At 46.1% G+C, this 26,503-nt stretch overlaps 1 protein-coding gene across 4 annotated transcripts in view; it reads right to left on the reverse strand.

The window, feature by feature from the left end:
* Window positions 1-26,503, reverse strand: part of CDC14A (cell division cycle 14A) — a 197,164-nt gene that overhangs the window by 84,510 nt on the left and 86,151 nt on the right. For all 4 annotated transcript variants that reach the window (XR_013621783.1, XM_078769756.1, XM_078769754.1 and 1 more), the window contains one exon: window positions 17,172-17,259. Coding sequence is in view for 3 of the 4 variants with exons in the window: in XM_078769756.1 (XP_078625882.1) it covers window positions 17,172-17,259 (88 nt within the window). In the remaining variant the exon portion in view is untranslated. The remainder of the gene's footprint in view (window positions 1-17,171; window positions 17,260-26,503) is intronic.

The raw sequence follows: 26,503 nt of genomic DNA on the forward strand, positions 1-26,503 counted from the left end.
GCTAAAGATGGTGGAAGAAGAAATGCGGGCAAGGGGGTTAACAAGGAGAGATGCAGAAAATATGGCAAGATGGAGAAGATTGTCATGGGGACCGCAAGGCTAACCCTCGCTCTAGCAGGGAAAATGGCCTTAAAATGCATGTTGTTGTTGTTGTTGTTGTTGTTGTAATCAGATGAAAATTGTTGATTTTATGCAACCTTGACCTTTTGATCTGAAAAAACAAAACAAAACAATCTTCTTCTACATTTTGATTGGTAATCCAATTCAGTGACCCAATATGCAAACTATTAATGTTTCAGGTCAAGTGTTGGAAATGGAAGATTTTGTGATGTTGACATTTGACCTTTGACCAAATTATTAATTTGTCTTCTCCATATTCTCATAATAAAGCTTCATTGAACATTTGATTACAAAGGCTCAAATGGTGAAAAAAAAAAGTTACAGGCCTGACAGAAACACGCAAGCACCGCACTAAACCCCTCCCCCACGCTACTTAATGTGAAACAGTACAATTTAGTCAAGTTTACAATGAGACAAAGTGATTTAATCTACCAATTTATAGACAAAATAGGTAGGAATGGTGGCTATCTTGACAGATTGACATCATTGCTGCCACAGGAAAAATGTGTGACAGCCCAATAGATAAGTCTTCCTTTGAATACGTCCTAGCACAGTGCCAAATTTGATGCTTGTATTATTCAGTGTACAATCCATTCATATATCTGCTGGTCCAAAAGAAAAATCTCGGATTATTGGTGGATACAGAAAGGGAACAATTGTTGACCTCGGCCTTTTCAGTAAAGACAAAGACAATATTCAGATTTCTCCTGAGTAGCGTTCAATATGATTCCTTCCTTCAAGAGCAAAGGTACAGAAAGCGTATGTGTACCAAACACAGAGGCGAGCAGCTGGTGGTAGGCTTTGGAAGATTGTGAGACACTTGAGAGGTATGACCACGGGTGAGTTTGATGTTGGACTCTGGCTCGTCAAAGGATTGATGCACATTTGTTGCGGGGTATGTGGAAAGACATATGGTACCCTCCAATTTGGTTGCCTGAGGGAGATCGTTTGACAAGTCAGATTGGTCTGGTCTCAAATCCACTGTCATATATGTTGGGTCCCTCAAGACTGCCAATGAGACAAACACCTTCACAACTGCAAGATCATAAAAGCCAAGTTGAGCAGAGGAGAAGCATCGGCTCAAAGGGAAGTTTGACGTCACTAAATATAACAAAGTGCAATGTGAATATAACATGAATATAACCATGAATCCAATGCTATTTGAAGATGTGAGATTAGGAATAGACACGGGCTGAGTAAGGGCAGCCATATTGCAAAAGGCCTTCACTGCAATAAAGTGGACGTTAGTTTGAAGATTGAACCGCAACAAACGGGCAAGGTGAGATTTGAAGTCTCCACAGATGAGGAAGAGAGAACATGGGCAGGATACAACAACAACAACAACATGCATTTTAAAGGCCATTTTCCCTGCTAGAGCGGGGGTTAGCCTTGCGGTCCCCATGACAATCTTCTCCATTTTGCCGTATTTTCTGCATCTCTCCTTGTTAACCCCCTTGCCTGCATTTCTTCTTCCACCATCTTTAGCCAAGTCTTTCTCGGTCTTCCCCGTCTTCTACTTCCTTCGACATTCATTTCCATCACTCTTCTCAACCAGTCACTTTCATCCTTCCTCAACACATGACCAAACCATCTCAATCTGTTCCTCTTCACAGCATCAATCACAGGCTCTATTCCCATCATCTTTCGCAATTCATCATTTGTCTTCCTCTCTCTCAACAATACTCCGCACATCCGTCGAACCATTCGCATTTCCACCCTTTCCAACCTTCGTTGCTGCTCTACGTTCATTACCAATGTCTCGCTCCCATAAATCATAACACTTCTCACACATGCAGCATACAACTTTCCCTTCAGCTTCAACGACACTCCCCTCATCATCAGCACGCCACTCAATTCCCGAAACTTCTTCCATGCACATCTCACTCGAGCAACCGTTGCCGAGTCTGATCCACCTTCTCCATTCAGCATGTCTCCGAGGTAGCAAAATGTTTTCACACCTTCCAGCTTCACGCCGTCTCCAAGATCCAACTCAACATTTCCTCCATCTGCAGCTCCCTCTGTGCACACCTTACATTTGAATGTAGCTGCCACACTGGTTAATGACCCTCTCAGACCACTACATTTTTGATGAACCCACTCAGCGCACTGAATGGAGTTCACTCCGACACCCTTCCTACACACAGCACAGGGCCACTTCCCAGTTCTTTCCACCTCACCACATGCTTTACCACTTGCCATCACCTTCGTCTTTCCGATATTCACCTTCAGACCTTTTGTCTCCATACATTCCTTCCACGTGTTCATCTTTTCCTTCAGTCCATCCATACTTTCCGCAATCAACACCAGATCATCTGCATACAACAACTCCCACGGTAAACCCTCCTTTACGTTCTGAGCCAGCACCTCCATCACAGCTACAAATAGTAGTGGACCTAGTACCGCCCACTGATGCACTCCCACCTTCACCTCAAACTCGCCACTGTTCCCGTCCTTCGTCCTTACAGCTGTGCGCGCTCTTTTGTACATTGCCATCACTACTCTGATCAACCATTCCTCCACTCCTAACTTCCTCAATGCCCATGTCAATACTTTGCGTGGAACCCGATCGAATGCTTTCTCCAGATCAACAAACCCAAGAAACAACTTCTTCCTCTTCTCCATGTACTTCTCCTGCAACTGCCTCACAATGAAAAGCGCATCTGTCGTTCCTCTTCCTGGCATGAATCCAAACTGCATTTCGTCGATCTTCACTTTCTTCCTTATCCTCCTCTCCAACACCCTTTCCAATACCTTCATTCCATGCTCCAATAACTTTATCGCTCGGTACGAGCCACACTCCAGAGGGTCACCTTTCCCCTTGTATAGAGGGACGAGGGTACTCAGTTCCCAATCCACTGGAATGCGGCCTTCTTTCACCACCAGATTACAGATCTCTGTCATTCTCTTCACACCCCAACTTCCTGCTGCCTTCAACATATCTCCCACAACTCCCGTCGGCCCTCCCGCTTTTCTACCCTTCATTGCTTTTATCGCTTCCTCAACTTCCTTCTCAGTTATCTTCTCTGCCGGTCCTAAAACTGGGTTACTCTCTATGTTGCCATCCCATTCATTCTCTGTATTCAACAGCATTTCCATATATCTTTTCCATCTTCCTTTAATTCCATCTGGGTCGACAACGATTTGTCCCACTTCATCCTTCAAGCAACTCACCCCCATCACATCACACCTCTCTTTCGCTATCTGCTTTGCAATCCTGAATACTGCTTTCTGACCCTCTTCCGAATCCAAGCGTTCTCCGAACATTTTCCTACATGCCTCCTGCGCCTTTGCTACCTCTTTCTTTGCAGCCTTCCTGGCTGCCTTATAACTTTCATGCTCTGCTGTTTCTGCTCCCGTACCCTTCACCTTCTGCCACTCCTTGAACTTCTTCCTCTTCTTGTCAATCCTCTTTCCAACTTCATCATCCCACCACCATGTTTCCGAGTGCCTCGGTGGTCCTTTTGTCCATCCACATACCTCACCAACGGCTCCGAACAGACAAGCTTTCATTGACATCGAACCACTTTCAAGCTCAACCACATCATCCTCGACCCTACTCAGCCTCTCTTTTAATGCCTCCCTTACTGTCACCTCTTTCAACCTCCACACCTTCATTCTCGGTTGGTACTTCACCCGCCGAGCTCTCCTCGCACCTTTCACCCTTATGTCGCAGACAACCAAGTGGTGCTGTGAAACAGCCTCCTCCCCCGGGATCACCTTTGTGTCCCAGAGGTGCCCCCTATCTCGCCTACGCACCATCAGGTAGTCAACGGTTGTCGTCGACCCACCTGACGTGTATGTAACAAGCTTATTATCCTCTTTCTGGAACTGAGTATTACAAATCAACAAATCAGCTCCATCAGCAAACTCCAAAATCCTTTCACCTTCTCCATTTCTCACACCATATCCGTAACCCCCATGAACTCCGTCAAAACCATCCATACTCCTTCCCACATGTCCATTTAGGTCTCCTCCTACCACAACAACTTCCTCATCTTTCACGTTTTCCATCAGCTTCTCTATCGCACACCAGAACTTGTCCTTCTCTTCATCGCTTCGACCAACCTGCGGAGCATATCCCGAGATGACGTTCACCAAGAGCTTTCCAATCATCATTTTCACCATCATCAACCTATCACTCACTCTAGTCACACTCACCACACTGTCTACAAACTCCTCAGAAAACAGGACACCAACACCATTCACGCCCTCCAGGCACCCTTGCCACACAAACTTGTATTTCTGTCCCTGCCTACGCTTCACCATTCTCACACCACTTCCCTTCCATCTCGTCTCTTGCACACAACATATGTCCACTCTTCTTCTGACCAATACTTCCACCACTTCTCCTGATCTCCCTGTCATTGTCCCTACATTCCATGTCCCAAACCTCAGAAACCGATCTCCACTTCGGGCTGTACCCTGCCCACATGTAGTTGTAATTGTCATGGTTCTCTTTTTGAGGCAATGTTTTTATGGCCGGATGCCCTTCCTGACGCCAACCCTCTTAGTCGCCTCTTACGACACGCAGGGATACGGCGTACCTATTCTTATCCAGGGTACACACTGGGAAACGTTTAAAACATGGAAATTCTGGGGGGTGGGGGGGGCGGCGTCAGCATCACGGCTGCGGTTTAAACATATTTAAATAAATATTTAAACAAAACCATGAAAAACAATCTGGGAAAAGCCTCTAAGTGAGAACGTGGATTTGAGAAAGCAGGAGCACAGGTGAAAGAAAAACGAGATATAGGGGGCTGGGCACAAGTCGAGACGAGGAGGCCGCACGAGACACCAGGCCGCACGAGGCGCACGAGGCGCGAACGAAGAAACGACTAATTACACACAAATTTGCAACTACAAAACCAAAACCAAATAGGATGACAGCAAATGGCAGGATGACAAATGGCAGGATGATGGCAGGATGACAGCAAATAATCCACGTTTGAAGAAAGATCCTACTAAATGGAGTCATTTCACATCACAGGCATGTGCCAATGCACACAGTAAACATTAATCTGTGTTCTACCATCAATTTCCCGATATTGATCTCTGTGTCAGTCCACTGACCCACCCTATCATCATGTGTGCACACACAGGGGAGCACTACCTCCATTACGTGCTGTCACGCCAAACCGGCCTTACCAATTTTTTAAATCACAAATCCGAAATTGATGCCAAATGATGTTTATGGGCACCCCTATTACCCACGTTCCCTTTCCTTTCTGCAGCCCATCCAATCAGGTGCATTGTCTGCCTCTGTCTCCCTATTGATCTTTGACCATGTGTTAGTCTGTGAACCTGCTGCCCTCTGTCGTTTAGATTTACCATGATCTCGGATTTCTGTATACAAAATAAATGTAAAAATTTTAAACCTGAGCTTGTCTTAAAATCCAACTCGTTTTCTAAATATTTCATGAGAATTTCATCTTTCAAAAGGAATGTAGATAGAACATCTGGGATAAAATACATGATTTAACTGCCTTCTTGGGAATCAACAACTTGCATTTTATATAAAGAAACAAAATCCAACTGAATTAGTGGCAGAGAGTTCATAGAACACGTTACTTTGCACAGTGTTTAAGATATATGTACTTCAATTGAAACTAGAACGCCACTCAGTAGAGCGCATACTCCCGCCGTGGGTTTAGTTGGAATAATGCGCTTTGTTTAACATCCCCTCTCCCCAAAACAATAAATGAAAAAGAAAGTAGGCCCGAACTGTCAGAGAATTTATTTTGATATATCTCGGAATTAGAGGAGAAAAACATCATTAAAGAATAAGAATAAAAGCTTTAATGCAGTAAAACAGAAAAAATCTTTCCCAAAAAAATTTCCAAAATAAATTCCTGGATCCGGAATAATATCCTGAGCTTCACCAAAAGTAATCAATTCTTCCTTATCCCAAGGGCATTCATTCCACCAACTTTCATCCAAATCCGTTCAGAACTTTTCCAGATATCTTGTTCACAAACACACGAACATACGAACACACACACACACACACACGGACGGACACAATCGAATACGTTACTCCCTAGCGGGAGTAATAAACCTGAACATCGCAGGGCCAGAACCAGAATTATTTATTTGGTCTGGGAAGCCCATGCGATGTTTCTTCTTCTTCTGCCTATCACAACCCTGGGTGAATATGCGATCTTTTTTTTAAAAGTTGGAATTTTGCCAAATCTATATATATAAAACACAGTTTGTGTGTGTGTGTGCGTGTGTAATGTTACCGATAGACTCTGAAACGGAGAGGCTCACGTGCTTGATATTTGGCATAGACATGGCCATTGAGCCTGGGACGAACATGGCTGAGACCATATTTGACGAGATCCATATTTTTTATTCATATTTACCTCAGCGCATTTCAGCGAAGTACCCGCTAATCTCAGCCAGTGCGAGCAGCTCGCTGATTCGCTCAGAGCGATCACGTGATGTTCCATCCCGTCACACGTCACACGTTTGCACGTGATTCAGGGCGAAAAGGCATTGCGTTTTTCACCTTTATGCGACCGTGTTTTGTGTCGATTTTGTGCGATATGAATTAAATTTTAATTCATATTTCGTGTTTACGAATTCGAATACGAAGGATTTCCCCTTTCCCCTTTCGATTTCGAATACGAATCGAATACGAGCTTGAGTCGAGAGGGCGAATGTACGGGTTGGGAATGTACGGGTCTCCCCTCCCCCACCCGGCAATGCCGGATTGCCGGGTACTTCTGCTAGGATCACGTGATGTCCCAACTTTGCCGCCATAATCTCACAGTTATGCGTTCGCACGTAATTCAGTTTTTTCACATTTCAGCGAGGAACATTGCCATTCACACCACATAGGTTTTTTTTCACTTTCATCTGATATTTGTGATTTATTTCAAACAAACTGTATTTCCCATCTACACGGCCATGTATTCCTATTAACGTTATGTTGAAGGAGCTGGGCTCCAACGCGAGTTGAAAGAATTGACGCGACCAAAGATGGAAATTCGTCCGAGTAGGTTTAATAAATGTATCACACTCGGGTACTCTGAAAAGCCCGTTTATCGGGCAGCAATATATATACACATTTATGTCGGGAAGTTTGCCCGGCAAAAGCTATACCGGGCATGCCCGGGTATCAAGGGCGAGCCTTGGAAAGGCGAGTCTGGACCTGCCCGGGCGTGTTTGGCTGCGGCCTGGCAAGTCGAGGCTGGGCGTGCCCGGGCGCTCTGGACGAGCACTGGAAAGGCGAGAGCGGGCATGCCCGGACGCTCTGGGCGAGCCCTGGAAAGGCGATAGAGGGCATGCCCGGACGCTCTGGGCGAGCCCTGGAAAGGCGATAGCGGGCATGCCCGGACGCTCTGGGCGAGCCCTGGAAAGGCGATAGCGGGCATGCCCGGACGCTCTGGGCGAGCCCTGGAAAGGCGAGAGCGGGCATGCCCGGGAAAGATGAGACCGGGCGTGCCCGGGAGGTTCGGGCGTGCCCGGGAACAGTGAGTCCGGGCATGCCCGGGAGAGGCGCGTCTGGCCGTGTTCTGGCCGGTGCAAGGCGATTGTGTGCATCCAGCGGTAACCGCTACAATGTAAAGTACATAAATTGTGTGGATTACATCATTTCTGGATGTGATCTTGCCAGTAACCATCTATATCCCTCCCCACCCCTTCCCTCCTCCCCCTCCCTTTCCCCCCTCCCCTTTCCCCTCCCCTCCCCCTCCCTTTCCCCCATGCCCCTCCCTTTCCCCCCTACCCCTTCCTTTCTGCCCTACCCCTTCCCCATCCCCCTCCCTTTCCCCCATGCTTCTCCCTTTCCCCCCTACCCCTTCCTTTCTGTCCTACCCCTTCCCCTCCCCCCCCCAAAAAATGAACATTGAAGACGACGCTGCTAAAAAAAAATACACCGCTCTAACGCATAACCACGAGTTTAAACTACATTTACAACAAATATGAAAACTATTTTCATATCACAATGTTAAATATAGAATATATAGAAGATAATGTTTAAAAAAAATGAGCCCTATCTTCCAATGGTAAAAAAATCCTTCAAAAAATTCCTGGATCGGGAATAATATCCTGAGCTTCACCAAAAACTAATCAATTCTTCCTTATCCCAAAGGCAATCGCCAATCATCCCACCAACTTTCATCCAAATCCGTTCAGAACTTTTCCAGATATCTTGTTCACAAACACACAAACACACACACACAGACACGAGTGAATGCATTACTCCCTGGCGGGAGTAATAAAATGATGATCTTTAAAGGTTGTTAAAAAATTCCGGAAGTTCAGCGTGATTGAAGCAGTCTTATACATCACCCTGATACACACCCTTATTCAACAGGTCCAAGTACTGCTAACCTAGAGGTTATTGAAAGTGACAAGAAGGCGATTTGTGTCTACAGTATTAAAGTACAGTCGGACCTCAATGTTGGTGCCCAAACATTCACAGACCCCGTGTATTCGCAGTTTATAGCATGTGACCTACTTCTCCATTCACGCTTCGCGTATTCACAGAATTTTTTTTTTTTTTGAAACATCAGGACTGGTCTCCTACATCCACCACCGCTGATATCAATTCAGCCTGGGAATTATTCTACAGAAACCTCTCAAATATGCACAGATTCATCCCATCTCTCCAATGATCTTACCCATCCTCCCACTCTTGGTACTCTGAATCATGTGGTGAAGCAGTTGCTTTAAAACAACTTGCATTCTCCTTCTGAAAGGCAAATCCAACTGAAGACAACCTCAGATCATTCAACAAAGCTCGCAACAAGTATGTATACGCGAGAGAGAGAGAGAGAGAGAGAGAGAGAGAGAGAGAGAGAGAGAGAGAGAGAGAGAGAGAGAGAGAGAGAGAGAGAGAGAGAGAGAGAGAAAGAGAGAGAGAGAGAGAGAGACAGAAAACATCTGAAGAATGAGCTTTCAAACTTGTCTCCCTCTAAAACTTGGTGGCGCCTTGTCGAGACTTGCATCCTCTGCCCTCTCCGTGCTTCGTCCCCCTCAGGTATCTAGAGGATGCATGTGGTCCACCAGAAACCCCCTCCCAGTGAAACTGCCTAAATCCAGAACGCATGTAGTCCACCAGCTACCCCCACCTAGTGAAACTGCCTAAATCCAGAACCATTGATCATCTCCAATCATTTATTCCCTTTTTCCCACCTGTGGAACAACCTTCCATACCTTCCTTCCTTCCATACCTTCCATACCATACCTTCCTTCCCTTCCTGTGGAACAACCTGGAGATCTCGCGAGATCTTGTCGGGGCAGTCACGGTTTTTCGAAGCTGTTCCACGATCTTCACGCACGCTCGAAGTTAATTGTCACATTTGTATTTTTGTCGAAACTGTATTTATCTTACGTGTGTGTACCTTTTGCGTGTCCCTCGGAAGATTTATCGGTGTTAATCTTTCATACCTGTAAAAAATAGTCGAGTATTTCGTGCCACGCGGCCACGCGGCCTAGTTGTTGAAGCTTCCGCCCTTGAGGCCTGGTTCTCTCCGGGCATCCAAAGCGGTTATTTTTTCATTCGTGTGTTTGTCAAATTTCAACTCGTTATTTTATCGTCCATGCATTATTGTTTGATTATATAGTTAGTTTTGGTTTGAATTTCCTGTAACTCGTAATTAATTAATCGTGTTCTGCTCCGCATGTGCGGCCTTGTAGTTGTACCCCCGTCGGTGTTTTGTTAACTTAAGCGTGTTTTGCTTGGCTCTTAGTTTTTTCCCTTCTACCCCGAACATAATACTCTGTCTAACGTTCTAAATCCACACCCTCCCCACTCCCCCCCCCCCCCAAAAAAAAAAAAAAAAAAAAAACGAAAAATATTTATTTTCCTTTCTCCACGTGTACTGTTGTCTCATCCTGTATTTTCTGTCCAGGTGTGCTGTTCGCCCCGCCCCCATTATCTCCTTGCCATCCACCTTTTGCCCTGTTCACGTGACTCGTGGTGGTCCCTCTCGGCTCTCCCCCCGTTGGTATTTTGTGCATATAAGATTGTTCACGGTTCTGTTTAAATATTATTTAAATATGTTTAACCTTTCCCCTTCTAATTCAGTGTTTTATTCAGTGGTATATTACAACACGCTGTTTTTCTTCCTATTTAAAAGGCTTTTCTCAATTTCCTCTCCAACTCATTCCACTTCAAAAAAAAGAAATTCAATATCTTATACGTCTCCCTCACTACATGGTCTAAATTCACATTCATTCCATCCCTCCTCCATCGTTCTGAATCGGATTGCTAACTTGAAAATCACAACAAACCCAATTTGTAATCAATGTTCGTCTTTCATTAATCATCCACTTTCTAAACTCCCCTCTTGCCCCTCCCATCCAAATCCCCCCCCTTGCACCTACACTCCTAAACTCCCCCCTTGCCCCTCCACTCTTAAACTCCCCCCTTGCCCCTCCACTCCTGAACTCCCCCCTTGCCCCTCCACTCCTAAACTCCTCCCTCTCTCCTCCTCACCCACAGGAGTACCTCTGTCTACGGCTTCCTCTCCGCTCCCACCTTTTGTTCATATGTGTTCTGTACCGTCCCCCAAACAGTGATGACTCCATCTACATTTCACTGTCTGACAACATGGACCAACTTCTATCCACTCATCCCAACTCTCTCTTCCTCATATGTGGTGACTTCAACTGTCATCATGCCACCTGGTTGGGTGTGGCTTCCTCTCTCACCAGTCATGGCACCTCAGCAAAGGACTTATGTGACTCACTGGGATTGACACAATCTGTCAATTTCCCGACCCGGATCTCAGCCAATGGAGTATCTTCTCTTCTTGACTTGGTTATGACAAACTTCCCTGCTAATGTCTGCTGCTCTTCTTCTGCTCCAATCGGTTCTTCTGATCATGTGCTTGCCAAAGTGGACATTTGTGGCCCTGAATGGGTTTCTCTCATCTCCTCTTCCTGTTCAGGCTGGAGTTCCCCTAGGTAGTGTTCTGGGCCCTGTGCTTTTTCTGGTCTTCATCAATGATCTCTCTGACTCTCTTGAAAATCCTCTCTATCTCTTTGCTGACGACTCTACTCTCTGTCGCTCCATTCCTCATCCCTCAGATCGGCAGTCTGCAGCCTCCTCACTCTCTGCAGATCTGGACAAAATCACAGACTGGGCATCCAAATGGAACATGTCTTTCAATCCTGATAAATCTCACACTCTTACGATGTCTCTCCGAAAAGACCGACTGGACAACCCTCCCATCCACTTTCTGAATAATCCTCTCCAAGAAGTTCTGTCACTCAAGCTTTTGGGTCTCACTATTTGCCATAATCTTTCCTGGGAAAACCACATTTCAAATCTGGCCTCCAAAGCCAGTCGCCGACTGGGCATCCTCCGTCGTGCGAAGTCCTTCCTTGGCACACCTGAGTTCCTCACCACATACAAGGCTTTCATCCGCAGCTCGATGAAATACTGCTCTCCCCTCTGGTCTGGTGCTCCTGCCTCACACCTAGCTCGTCTTCACGCTGTTGAAACCAAAGCGTTCAGAATCATTGGAATCTCCCGCGATGAAGCTATCTCCAAGGGCCTTTCACTCACTCACCGCAGGCAGGTTGGTGGTCTTTCCGTCTTCTACCGACTCCTCTCTGGCCTTGCCCCCCCCAGCTCTCTCTGGGCTCTGTCCCCCAAATATTCCTACAGGTCGCACAAGATCTGCCTGCAACCCTCTTATGGTTAAACTGCCAAAATCAAGACTTTCTGCTCACCTTCACTCCTTCATTCCTCTTTTCTCCCGCCTCTGGAACAAACTCCCTCACTCTCTTCAATCCCACTCCACCCTCAAGGTCTTTAAAACAGCTGTTCACCACCATCTCTTATCCTCCCCCATCCAAAACCTTGATCTTTTCTACCCCCGCTAATTTCGGTCCCCTTGTGTTTTATACCTCTCCCCCCCCCTTCCCATGCCTCCTCCCCCCAAACCCTCTCCCTCCCACACTTCTCCCTGCTCTCAAATGTTGTGGTTGTGTGCTTCCCCTTCTCTCCCCATCTTGTCTTCCGCTCCCTCTTTTTGTATATTTTGTTTGTCTGGTTGTTTTGTTAGTGAAATAAATGTTAGCTCTTTCACGAGCCTCGATTCAGTATACAAAAAAAAAAAAAAAAAAAAAAAAAAAAAATCTCTGGCCATTCTCAGAGAGCCTCCTCAGCGTCGACGAGTCTGGCATTTCACTCAGGCCGACTGGGACGGTCTTCAAGCAGCCATCAATCGTCTGGATTGGTCTCCCATCTCCACTGCCTCTGACATCAATTCTTCCTGGGAATTCTTCCAAAGCAAACTGATCTCTCTCATGCACAGATTTATCCCATCTCGCCTTCAGTTGTCTTACCCTTCCTCCCGTCCATGGTACACTGAATGTTGTGGTGAGGCAGTTGCCCTGAAACAACTTGCCTTTGCCTCTTGGAAGGCTAATCCAACTGAAGGCAATCTCAGTTCCTTCCACCAAGCTCGGAACAAGTGTGTGTCTACCCTCAGGAGTGCCAGGAAGCACTATCTCTCCTCACTCAAGAATGAACTCTCAAACCTGTCTCCTTCCTCCAAATCCTGGTGGCGTCTGGTCAAATCCGTTTCTGGTGTTTGTTCCCCCTCCATCCCCTCCCTTACCTCAAATGGCCACACAGTTGACATCGCACGTGACAAAGCCGAATGCCTCAACTCTGTGTTTGCCTCAAAATCCTTAGTCCCAAACCCATCTCTCTCTGTTCCCACCTTTCCCAGTCGAACCCAACTGCTCCTGGACTCTGTGTCCTTCTCTCCTGACAAGGTGGAGTTTTTGTCAAACCTCGACTCTGATTCTGCAACTGGACCAGACGGCATCAGCCCACGGGTCCTAAAATCCTGCTCTGCTGCTCTATCTCACCCTCTCTCTGTTCTTTTCACCCTATCTTTTGCTCAAGGTCATCTGCCAGCATCCTGGAAATCAGCAAACATTACCGCTTTACACAAAAAGGTGCAAAAACAGATCCTTGCAACTACAGACCAATCAGCCTGCTCCCAATTATCAGCAAAGTCATGGAATCCATCATTGCTTCGGATATGAAATCTTTCCTCTTCTCCAATGGCTTGATCTCTGATCATCAATTTGGTTTCAGACCAGGTCACTCTACTCTGGACATGCTGCTTCTGCTGTCTCAACAATGGATGGAGGTCCTCAATGCCAAACAGGAAATCAGAGCTGTCTCCCTTGACATATCACGTGCCTTCGATACGGTCTGGCACCCAGCTCTGCTCACCAAACTCTCCTCCTATGGTATCCATGGAAATCTCCATGCATGGCTTGCGGACTTCCTCTCTGGTCGTAGTCAACGTGTGGCCCTGAATGGATTTCTCTCATCTCCCCTTCCTGTTCAGGCTGGAGTTCCCCAAGGCAGTGTGCTGGGCCCTGTGCTTTTTCTGGTCTTTATCAATGATCTCTCCGACTCTCTGGAAAATCCTCTCTATCTCTTTGCTGATGACTCCACTCTCTGCCGCTCCATTCCTCTTCCCTCAGATCGGCAGTCTGCAGCCTCCTCACTCTCTGAAGACCTGGACAAAATCACAGACTGGTCAAACAAGTGGAACATGTCTTTCAATCCTGACAAATCTCACACTCTTACTATGTCTCTCCGAAAAGATCGACTGGACAACCCTCCCATCTACTTTCTCAACAATCCTCTCCAAGAAGTTCTGTCGCTCAAGCTTTTGGGTCTCACTATCTGCCATGATCTTTCTTGGGAAAACCACATTTCCAAGCTGGCCTCCAAAGCCAGTCGCCGACTGGGCATCCTCCGTCGTGCGAAGTCCTTCCTAGGCACACCTGAGCTCCTCACCACATACAAGGCTTTCATCCGCAGCTCAATGGAATACTGTTCTCCCCTATGGGCTGGTGCTCCTGCCTCGCACCTAGCTCGGCTTCACGCTGTTGAATCCAAAGCTTTCAGAATCATTGGAATCTCCCGCGATGAAGCTATCTCTGAGGGCTTTTCACTCACTCACCGCGGGCAGGTAAGTGGTCTTTCTGTCTTCTACCGACTCCTCTCCGGCCTTGCTCCCCCAGCTCTCTCTGTGCTCTGTCCCCCAAATATTCCTACAGGTCGCACAAGATCTGCCAGCAACCCTCTGATAGTTAAACTGCCGAAATCTCGGCTCTCTGCTCACCTTCACTCTTTCATTCCTCTTTTCTCCCGCCTCTGGAACAAACTCCCACACTCCCTTCAATCCCACTCCTCCCTCCAGGTCTTTAAAACAGCTGTTCACCACCATCTCTTATCTTTCCCCATCCAAAACCTTGATCTTTTCTACCCCCACTAATTCACCCCAGATCCACCTTGTTTTACATTCCAACGTCTTTCCTGGAAGTCCTGGCAGTGTCCATATGTTTTATACCTCTCCCACCCCCCCCCTTCCCATGCCTCCCCCCCCCCCCCCCCCCAAGCCATGTCCCTCCTTACAGATCTCTCGATGTCCCTGCTCTCAGATGTTGCGTTTGTGTTCCTCCCCCTCTCGCCCCATCTTGTCTACCGCTCCCGATGTTATTTGTTTTATGTGTCGGTTTGTCTGTTTGTCTTTCTGTGTGATTAATGTTCGCTCTTTCACGAGCCTCGATCTTGTATACAAAAAAAAAAAAAAAAAAAATACTCTTCAATTTCATTCTTCCCTCCAGGTCTTCAAGACAAGCTGACAGCCACCATCTCAAGTCATCCCCCATCCAAAATAATGATCTTTTCTACACCTGTTAAACAACCCCCACTCCTCCCAAACATTTTGCTTATGTATCCATCTTGTTCACCCCTTATGTTCCTCCCTTACCCCTCATAGTTACCTAATCTCTTGTTTGTCCGACTCCGTCTAATTTCTCCCTCCGCCCTGCTGTTGGTGTTTCCCCTTTCTCTTGCTGTTTCCCTTGTTATGTTGTGTCCTGATTTGTTCTACCATAGCTCTTCCACAAGCCTGGACCATATAGTAAAAAGACAAGTCCGACTGTATACAATTCAATTTAAATAAAATAAAGATTGTAAAAGATGTATAAATTAATTAATTCTGGGTTTTACCACCATTGATGCAGTACCTATTACACCACCACATTACATTAGTTATTCGTGCCTGTTGTATGTGCCTTTTATGACATCCTTAAAACAGTACGTTTCCTGCCTGGAATGATTTTTAATTTTGTTTGTCTGCCAGGCAGGAAGACAGAGTAAAAACATTCTCACTCCTTTCTGCGCATGTGCGATCGGGACACATTCAGAGACAAAGTACTGTTAAATGGCAGCCTTGTTTTCTGATTCATGTTCCGATTCATGTTCAAAATATAACATTAAATTAAAACAATATCGTTCCTTGATCATAAACTGACATTTGTGGACAGACGGAGTGACGGACAGGTGTGAAACAATTGCTTAACCCCACTTTTTGCTTCGTGTGTGAGGGGTAACAGCCCAAAGAGTAGTCAACTGCGACTAGGATACTCTGCTATGTCAAACAGCCCTGATTTATCTGCAATAATTAAAGAATTCTACCTGCAATTTTGTTAATCTATATAATAAAGCAGGAGTGTCTGTCTGTCTGTCTCTCTGTCTGTCTGTCTGTCCCCAAACCACTCCCTCAGTTTTGGGGCTAGCCCCACCAAACTTTCTGTGGAACCTTTTGGGGTCCCAGCGGGTATCCTAACGTGGGTGGGAGATTTCATAAATTTCTCAATAAAATTATGATTTTGAGTTTCCACTCGTACGAAATTGCTCCCTCTCAGCATGTAAACAAATTCAAGGGTTTGGCATTAACAGTTTCGCCATTTACTGCATGTGCAAACAAATCCACTGGTTCGTTAATATCTCAATACAATTGAGATTTTGCGTTTCCACCCGTACAATGCCGATCATTCTCAGAGTGTAAACATGTAGCCACATCAATTTACCTTTGATGTGATACTATACAAATATGCTTGAGCTGTGGTTGATCAAGGGATTTCCCGTACCGGGTGGGGCTGGAGGAGAGACGAGTGGGTTTGTCGGCTGTTGTATTTAATAAAATAATTGATTTGGATTTCAACCATCTTGGACACCTTTTCACCACAAAATAAATTGGTGACCCCGGCATGATCCAAATGGATGGGCATAGAGTTATATTATTAGCATGCAACCAGTCGCTGGGAACGACCAAGCAGCCATGCTTTTCATGGTCGCTCAACCAGCCTCTTTCATGGCAGTGGTTTTTGATAAAGCTGCCAACATTCTGGCCTAAGCACCTGCAGCTGTGTTTTACTCAAGTCGAAGCGCAATTCGACACCGGGAATATTACTACCGGGTCTACGCGGTTCAAATACATTGTTGGCTCCATGTCACCAGAATATGCGATGGAGGTGGGAGATACTGCAATACAACCTCCAACAAATAACATACACGATTTTGAAGGCCACGCTAATAAAGTGCACAACTCCCTCTGAAGCATCGGCGGTTTCAACAAACACATTTGGGGCTACAGAAATTTCTCAATGCAATGAAGATTATCGGGTTCCTCCCGTGAGAAGCCGCAATTTTTCCCTCACATTTGCGGATTCAACATTTGCAGTTTCGCAATTGACCGCGTAAAGAAACATTACCCACCTTCTGGTGGGGTCAGCTGAAGTAAGTTTTTTTTTTTGCCCAACTCATTCACGAACAGGCTGTCCGTGGTTGACGTTTGACCAAAGGTGTCACAGGAATGTGGAATTTATTGTTTCATGGTTTGGCATTCGCCATTTCCGCATTGCACGTTTGCCTTTGGCCTCCCACAAATGCATAGCACAGGTACCTCCGTTAGTGGAGCTATAGAAATGCTAAATTTTGAATGACTGAATGTTCAAGTGCGAGGGGTTTCTTTCTTTCCAATTTTGAATGACTCATTCTTAGCCAAAAGGGTAATGATGAAGGGCTTAGCCATAATATAAAACCAAGGCAGCCAACATCAAAATATTGTCAGTGCACACAGTGAAAAGACAAATATAAGACAAATATCATGATGTGGACAAATGGATGACAGCAGACACTATTTTTTAAGGACATAAGGAGTATAATGAACAACATGTCAAATTCCAAGGAAGGACAACCTGATCCTTACCATTTTCAATTTTACTCTTTGGGTGAGGTCCACTGAATGCCAGAAATCGAGAAGGGACGATCCAGTTTAAATCTCCACTTTCCACTTTCTATGCAAGGAAAAAATGGAAAGGCAAAGAAAGAGCGAGTTGCCAAAAAACGTCATAAGAAAAGACAAGAAGAAGAAAAACCTTAATATAAAACTGATGCAAAAAAGTCCTTAAAGCTGAAAGATAGCACGTAAAAATGTGAAAACTCCATTATCGTCCGGCAGCTAAGCTAAATATAGCATAACAATTGTGCATTTTGTGAGGAAAGCACCAAATTTGGCACACTAGTAGACTATCATATTATGAAAAGATCTGGATATTGGGCCATCTCAGATTCAGCCCCTGATGGCTATGGCAGCCATTTTTCAAAATGGCCGCCAGCAGTTACTGTTATGATACATATCTGCTTTACTGGAGAGTGGAGAGGAATGCAGGTTGACAGTGAAGGTTTATTTACTAATAAAGGTCCAATAATGGTCAAAGAAAGTGACAATTTGATTTGGTTGAGAAAAAAAAGTTAAAGTGGACTAATTAGTCTAATTAAGACACAGATTCTGAATGAAAACCAATGATAAACATACATAGCACCATTGGCTTGGCACCTGGTAGTAGAAGTGGCAATAGTATTTATGACTATGGGCGAGGAGAAAACCGGTTTAATTCATAACTAATTTATCCTACTCTCTAAATTCCCAAAAGGTGCTTTGGTGCATGAACTTTGACAACTATATCAGGAGAAAATCGACCCTTAATTCTGTCTATGTATGTGTGGGCATGTGTGTGTTAACAATTACATTGTGTCATTGCAGGTCCTGATGGTGGTGGTTGCTGGTGAACAGAAGATGCATGTAGACTAATGGTGGTGGTTGCTTATGAACAGAAGATATAGCCTAGTGTAACATTGAACAACTTGACCATGTCCAAGAGCTTCCAATTGGTTGGCCTTGAGCATCCTGTCCCATCAACATCAACGCACCCAACTCAGACTAACTGGAAGCTGTGTATCATTTGCCAAGAGGACAAAGCAGAGTCTCTGACATGTCCTCCACAGTCCAAGCGAAAAGACTCTGGGAGTGGGTACAGTTCACTCGCAGCCAATTTGATCAGATTCAGTGAGCTTGGACAACTTCCAGGAACACTTCAGTTGGAAAAACTCAATGAAGGGTATGGCATTGAAGCGGCCATGGTTGCAAACAATGCTTTGTACCATCAAACATGCAAGCTCAAATATAACAATACAAAATTGCAAAGAGCAGAAAAGCGAACACTCATGACAGAAGGAGAGATCCATGACGTACCAGATGCGTGCAAACGCACCAGATTTCATTCAAGATCATCAAGTACAGAGAAGGCCCAAGAAGCCCAGTGTTTCTTCTGCAGACAACCTGCAGGAACCGATGGTCTTCACGAAGTTGCAACATTTCAAATGGACAGTAAAGTTCGAGACTGGACAGCCCTTCTTGAAGACACAGAACTGCTCGGTCGACTCAGTGCCGGGGACATGGTCGCCCAGGAAGCCAAGTACCATAAGAAGTGCTTATCAGTGCTGCACAACCGTGTTAGAAAGGCCCAGTCTGAGGGACCCAAGTACAAAGACAAGGAGGGAGAAGTATCAAGTATTGTCTTCGCCGAACTGGTCCTCTACATAGAAGAAGCTAGGCTAGATGAGGAGACAGCACCAGTGTTCAAGTTAGCTAATCTCGTAGAGCTCTATCAGTCCAGAATGGAACAGCTAGGGGTTAAGCTCGACACAAGGGTCCACTCCACACGACTGAAGCAGAGACTCCTTACCCAGTTCCCTGACATGCGCGCACACACAAAGGGGAGAGACGTCCTGCTGGTATTTGAAGAAGACGTTGGGGCTGCTCTCATCAAAGCCTGTGAGCTGGACAGTGATAATGATGTGGTCCATCTTGCACGTGCTGCACAGACCATGCGCCGCCACATGTTTGAAGAAGCTAAGCCCTTCAACGGATTCCTTGAAGGATGCCAAGAAGAATCTGTGCCATCACTGCTGCTTGCCCTGGTGAGCATGGTCCTAGAGGGTCCCAGCATTAAGGATCAGATGGCAGACACAACCCCTGCAGCACTTGCCATTGCCCAGATGCTGAAGTTTAACTGCATCAAGCACAAGCAGGCACATCACACCACAGGACCCGTAACTGCCAGGCACAGTGCTGCACAGGAGACCCCAGTTCCCACATATGTAGGGATGATGTTGCACGCTCACACACGAAAGAGGGAGTTAGTAGACAGGTTGTCACACCCTGGGCATGTCACACCTGGGCATGCCGGCGTTCTCCAGCTCTCAGCTCAGATGGGGAACAGTGCCTGCCAACAGTTTCACAGAGAACAAGTGGTCTGCCCCCCAAAGATGCGCAGCAATGTCTTCACAACGTCAGCCATAGACAATATCTACCACAATCCCAGTTCAATGGGATTTCTTTCGGAAGAGAGTGAGGTCTGTTCAACCAGACCACAATCTTTGTCATTATGGGGTATTGAGTGTAGATTGATGCGGGAAAAAATGAATTTAAACGATTTCAGCATAAGGCTGCAACAAAACAAAATGTGAAAAAAGTGAAGGGGTCTGAATACTTTCTGAATGCATTGGATGTGGATACCAAAATATTTTTTGATTTCAACAATTTTCTGGAAGAAATGGTGCATTATTTGAATTTGCAGACTTCCCCTGCCGGTTTTGCCAGCGAGGTTGCGTTTTTTTCCAATATGTCCATGCTCTCCACGCTATCAAGGTTAAGTAATTGTTCCCATTTGTATTTTTGTCGAAAGTGTATATTTATTTTACGGTGAAGGTACCGACTGTGTGACTCAAGGAAAATCTCGGTGTAAATCGTGCACACCTGTATAAAATCGTAGGTTATTTCCTGCCGTGTTTTTGAAGCCTGGTATTTTAAGTTTCCTGCCTTGAGGCCTTGTTGTCTTCTCAGCAGTTGTTTGTGGTCAATTTACTTTCATTCTTTTTGATTTTCCCAGTCTTCCTTTCACGCCATACTTCCCCGAACATCTTACCCTTCGTTTAAAATCTTAATATTGAAAAAAAAAAAATTCCTTCTTTGTTCTTGTTCATTCGTTCTTCGACCACGTGTTTGACCCCCATTTCCCCAGATCGTTTTCACGGTTTAGTTGTTTTTTTTTGTATACTGAATCGAGGCTCGTGAAAGAGCTAACATTTATTTCACAAACAAATCAACCAGACAAACAAGATATATAAAAAGAGGGAGCAGAAGACAAGATGGGGAGAGAAGGGGAAGCACACAAACATAACATTTGAGAGCAGGGAGATGTGTGGGAGGGAGAGGGCTTGGGGAAGGAGGCGTGGGAAGGAGGCGTGGGAAGGGGAGAGAGGGGGGTGGGAGAAGTATAAAACACAAGGACACCAAGGACTTCCAGGACAGAAGTTGGTATTTCAAAAAAGTGGATTTGGGGTGAAATTAGCGGGGGTAGAAAAGATCAAGGTTTTGGATGGGGGAAGATAAGAGATGGTGGTGAACAGCTGTTTTAAGGACCTGGAGGGTGGAGTGGGATTGAAGAGAGTGAGGGAGTTTGTTCCAGAGGCGGGAGAAAAGAGGAATGAAGGAGTGAAGGTGAGCAGAGAGTCTTGATTTTGGCAGTTTAACCATAAGAGGGTTGCAGGCAGATCTTGTGCGACCTGTTGGAATATTTGGGGGACAGAGCCCAGAGAGAGCTGGGGGGGCAAGGCCAGAGAGGAGTCGGTAGAAGACGGAAAGACCACCAACCTGCCTGCGGTGAGTGAGTGAAAGGCCCTTGGAGTTAGCTTCATCGCGGGAGATTCCAACGATTCTGAACGCTTTGGTTTCAACAGCATGAAGACGAGCTAGGTGTGAGGCAGGAGCACCAGCCCAGAGGGGAGAGCAGGATTCCATTGAGCTGTGGATGAAAGCCTTGTATGTGGTGAGGAGCTCAGGTGTGCCAAGGAAGGACTTCGCACGACGGAGGATGCCCAGTCGACGACTGACTTTGGAGGCCAGATTTGAAATGTGGTTTTCCCAGGAAAGATCATTGCAGATAGTGAGACCCAAAAGCTTGAGTGACAGAACTTCTTGGAGAGGATTATTCAGAAAGTGGATGGGAGGGTTGTCCAATCGGTCTTTTCGGAGAGACATCGTAAGAGTGTGAGATTTGTCAGGATTGAAAAACATGTTCCACTTGTTTGCCCAGTCTGTGATTTTGTCCAGGTCTGCAGAGAGTGAGGAGGCTGCAGACTGCCGATCTGAGTGATGAGGAATGGAGCGACAGAGAGTAGAGTCTTCAGCAAAGAGATAGAGAGGATTTTCAAGAGAGTCAGAGAGATCATTGATGAAGACCAGAAAAAGCACAGGGCCCAGAACACTGCCTTGAGGAACTCCAGCCTGAACAGGAAGAGGAGATGAGAGAAACCCATTCAGGGCCACACGTTGACTACGACTAGAGAGGAAGTCCGCCAGCCATGCGTGGAGATTTCCATGGATACCAAAGGAGGAGAGTTTGGTGAGCAGAGCAGGGTGCCAGACCGTATCGAAGGCACGTGATATTTCAAGGGAGACAGCACTAATTTCCTGTTTGGCATTGAGGACCTCCATCCATTGTTGAGAAAGCAGAAGCAGCATGTCCAGAGTAGAGTGACCAGGTCTAAAACAAAATTGATGATCAGAGATCAAGCCATTGGAGAACAGGAAAGATTTCATATCTGAAGCAATGATGGATTCCATGACTTTGCTGATAATTGGGAGAAGGCTGATTGGTCTGTAGTTGCTAGGATTTGTCTTTGCACCTTTTTTGTGCAAAGCGGTGATGTTGGCTGATTTCCAAGCAGATGGAAGATGACCTTGAGCAAAAGAGAGGGTGAAGAGAACAGAGAGAGGGAGTGAAAGAGCGGAAGAACAGGATTTTAGGACCCGTGGGCTGATGCCGTCAGGTCCAGTTGCAGAATCAGAGTCGAGGGTTGACAGAAACTTTTCCACCTTGTCAGGAGGAAAGGTCACAGAGTCCAGGAGCAGCTGGGTACAACTGGGTACGGTGGGTACAGAGAGGGATGGGTTTGGGACACAAGATTTAGAGGCAAACACAGAGTTGAGGCATTCAGCTTTTTCACATGCGGAGTCAGCCGTGTAGCCGTTTGAGGTGAGGGAGGGGATGGAGGGGGAACAAACACCAGAAACAGATTTGACCAGACGCCACCAGGATTTGGAAGAGGGAGACAGATAAGAGAGTTCGGTCTTGAGAACAGAGAGATATTGTTTCCTGGCTCTCCTGAGGGTGGACACACTTGTTTCAGGCTTTGTGAAAGGAAATGAGATTTCCTTCCGTTTGATTTGCTTTCCAGGAGACGAAAGCAAGTCGTTTCTGGGCAACAGCCTCACCACAAGATTCCGTGTACCATGGACGGGAGGGAAGGGTAAAATGTTTGAACAAAAATGTTTAGTTTTAAAATGTTTAAACTTTCCCCTGAAGTGCTGATTCTGTCGTGTATTACAACACATTTTTCTTCTTCTTCTTTAAAAGGTTGATCTCCTCGACCCCCGTTAATTCACCCCAGATACTCTTTTACTGAAATACCGACTTCTTTCTTTCCTGGAAGTCCGAGCAGTGTTCATTGTGTTTTCTACCTCTCCCACCCCCAACCCCCTTCCCATGCCTCCTCCCCCCAAGGCCTCTCCCTCCCACAGATCTCCCGATGTCCCTGTTCTCTGCTGTTGTACTTGTGTGCTACCCTCTCTCTCCCCATCTTGTCTCCCGCTCCCTTTATTGTATGTTTTGTGTATCCGTTTTTATTTTTTTGTGATTGATGTTAGCTCTTACATTGATGTCAGCTAATGTTTCCCGGTGTGTACCCTGGTTTAGAATAGGCACACCGTATCCCTGCGTGTCGTAAGAGGCGACTCAGAGGGTTGGCGTCAGGAGGGGCATCCGGCCATAAAAACATTGCCTCAAAAAGAGAACCATGACAATTACAACTACATATGGGCAGGGTACAGCCCGAAATGGAGATCGGTTTCTGAGGTTTGGGACATGGAATGTAGGGACAATGACAGGGAGATCAGAAGAAGTGGTGGAAGTATTGGTCAGAAGAAGTGTGGACATATGTTGTGTGCAAGAGACGAGATGGAAGGGAAGTGGTGTTAGAATGGTGAAGGGTAGGCGGGGACAGAAATACAAGTTTGTGTGGCAAGGGTGCCCGGACGGCGTGAATGGTGTTGGTGTCCTGTTTTCTGAGGAGTTTGTAGACAGTGTGGTGAGTGTGATTAGAGTGAGTGAAAGGTTGATGATGGTGAAAATGATGACTGGAAAGCTCTTGGTGAACGCCATCTCGGGATATGCTCCGCAGGTTGGTCGGAGCGATGAAGAGAAGGACAAGTTCTGGTGTGCGATAGAGAAGCTGATGGAAAACATGAAAGATGAGGAAGTTGTTGTGGTAGGAGGAGACCTAAATGGACATGTGGGAAGAAGTATGGACGGTTTTGAGGGAGTTCATGGGGGTTACGGATATGGTATGAGAAATGGAGAAGTTGTTGAAAGGATTTTGGAGTTTGCTGATGGAGCTGATTTGTTGATTTGTAATACTCAGTTCCAGAAAGAGGATAATAAGCTTGTTACATACACGTCAGGTGGGTCGACGACAACCGTTGACTACCTCATGGTGCGTAGGCGAGATAGGGGGCACCTCCGGGACACAAAGGTGATCCCGGGGGAGGAGGCTGTTTCACAGCACCACTTGGTTGTTTGCGACATAAGGGTGAAAGGTGCGAGGAGAGCTCGGCGGGTGAAGTACCAACCGAGAATGAAGGTGTGGAGGTTGAAAGAGGTGACAGTAAGGGAGGCATTAAAAGAGAGGCTGAGTAGGGTAGAGGATGATGTGCTTGAGCTTGAACGTGGTTGGATGTCAATGAAAGATAGTCTGTTGGGAGCCGTTGATGAGGTATGTGGATGGACAAAAGGACCACCGAGGCACTCGGAAACATGGTGGTGGGATGATGAAGTTGAAAAGAGGATTGACGAGAAGAGGAAGAAGTTCAAGGAGTGGCAGAAGGCGAAGGGTACGGGAGCAGAAAAAGCAGAGCATGAAAGTTATAAGGCAGCCAAGAAGGCTGCAAAGAAAGAGGTAGCAAAGGCGCAGGAGGCATGTAGGAAAATGTTCGGAGAACGCTTGGATTTGGAAGAGGGTCAGACAGCGGTATTCAGGATTGCAAAGCAGATAGCAAAAGAGAAGTGTGATGTGATGGGGGTGAGTTGCTTGAAGGATGAAGTGGGACAAATCGTTGTGGACCCAGATGGAATTAAAGGAAGATGGAAAAGATATATGGAAATGCTGTTGAATACAGAGAATGAATGGGATGGCAACATATAGGGTAACCCAGTTTTAGGACCGGCAGAGAAGATAACTGAGAAGGAAGTTGAGGAAGCGATAAAAGCAATGAAGAGTAGAAAAGCAGGAGGGCCGATGGGAGTTGTGGGAGATATGATGAAGGCAGCAGGAAGTTGGGGGTGTGAAGAGACTGACAGAGATCTGTAATCTGGTGGTGAAAGAAGGCCGCATTCCAGTGGATTGAGAACCGAGTACCCTCGTCCCTCTATACAAGGGGAAAGGTGACCCTCTGGAGTGTGGCTCGTACCGAGCGATAAAGTTATTGGAGCATGGAATGAAGGTATTGGAAAGGGTGTTGGAGAGGAGGACAAGGAAGAAGGTGAAGATCGACGAAATGCAGTTTGGATTTATGCCAGGAAGAGGAATGACAGACGCGCTCTTTATTGTGAGGCAGTTGCAGGAGAAGTGCATGGAGAAGAGGAAGAAGTTGTTTCTTGGGTTTGTTGATCTGGAGAAAGCATTCGATAGGGTTCCACGCGAAGTATTGACATGGGCATTGAGGAAGTTCGGAGTGGAGGAATGGTTGATCAGAGTCGAGATGGCAATGTACAAAAGAGCACGCACAGCTGTAAGGACGAAGGACGGGAACAGTGGTGAGTTTGAGGTGAAGGTGGCAGTGCATCAGGGGTCGGTACTAAGTCCACTACTATTTGTAGCTGTGATGGAGGTGCTGGCTCAGAACGTCAAGGAGGGTTTACCGTGGGAGTTGTTGTATGCAGATGATCTGGTGTTGATTGCGGAAGGTATAGATGGACTGAAGGAAAAGATGAACAAGTGGAAGGAATGTATGGAGACAAAAGGTCTGAACATAAATATCAGAAAGACGAAGGTGATGGCAAGTGGTAAAGCATGTGGTGAGGTGGAAAGAACTGGGAAGTGGCCATGTGCTGTGTACAGGAAGGGTGTCGGAGTGAACTCCATTCAATGTACAATGTGCGCTGAGTGGGTTCATCAAAAATGTAGTGGTCTGAGAGGGTCATTAAAAATCAGTGTGGCAGCTACATTCAAATGTAAGGTGTGCACAGAGGGAGCTGTAGATGGAGGAAATGTTGAGTTGGATCTTGGAGACGGCGTGAAGCTGGAATGTGTGAAAACATTTTACTACCTCGGAGACATGCTGAATGGAGAAGGTGGATCAGACTCGGCAACGGTTGCTCGAGTGAGATGTGCATGGAAGAAGTTTCGGGAACTGAGTTGTGTGCTGATGAGGAGGGGAGTGTCGTTGAAGCTGAAGGGAAAGGTATATGCTGCATGTGTGAGAAGTGTTATGATTTATGGGAGCGAGACATGGGTAATGAACATAGAGCAGCAACGAAGGCTGGAAAGGGTGGAAATGCAAATGGTTCGGTGGATGTGCGGAGTATCGTTGAGAGAGAGGAAGACAAATGATGAATTGCGAAAGATGATGGGAATAGAGCCTGTGATGGATGCTGCGAAGAGAAACAGGTTGAGATGGTTTGGTCATGTGTTGAGGAAGGATGAAATTGACTGGTTGAGAAGAGTGATGGAAATGAATGTAGAAGGAAGTAGAGGATGGGGAAGACCGAGAAAGACTTGGCTAAAGATGGTGGAAGAAGAAATGCGGGCAAGGGGGTTAACAAGGAGAGATGCAGAAAATAGGCCAAAATGGAGAAGATCGTCATGGGGACCGCAAGGCTAACCCCCGCTCTAGCAGGGAAAATGGCCTTAAAATGCATGTTGTTGTTGTTGTTGTTGTTGTTGGTGTTAGCTCTTACACGAGCCTCGATCTTGTATTCAAAAAAAAAAAAAAAGTGCAAGGGTGCCAATATTTTTGGCCAAGACTGTACATGGTAAGCTACTAAAAGATGTTGAGTCTCTTCAATCTCTCGGCCTAATCAACCATGACTTCTCCTGAACTGACCATAATTCGTAAAGCTGGCCGCCAAACACAGGTGC

The sequence above is a fragment of the Myxine glutinosa genome, chromosome 1, assembly GCF_964187855.1.
Source record: "Myxine glutinosa chromosome 1, kmMyxGlut1.1, whole genome shotgun sequence".
Lineage (NCBI taxonomy): Eukaryota > Metazoa > Chordata > Myxini > Myxiniformes > Myxinidae > Myxine > Myxine glutinosa.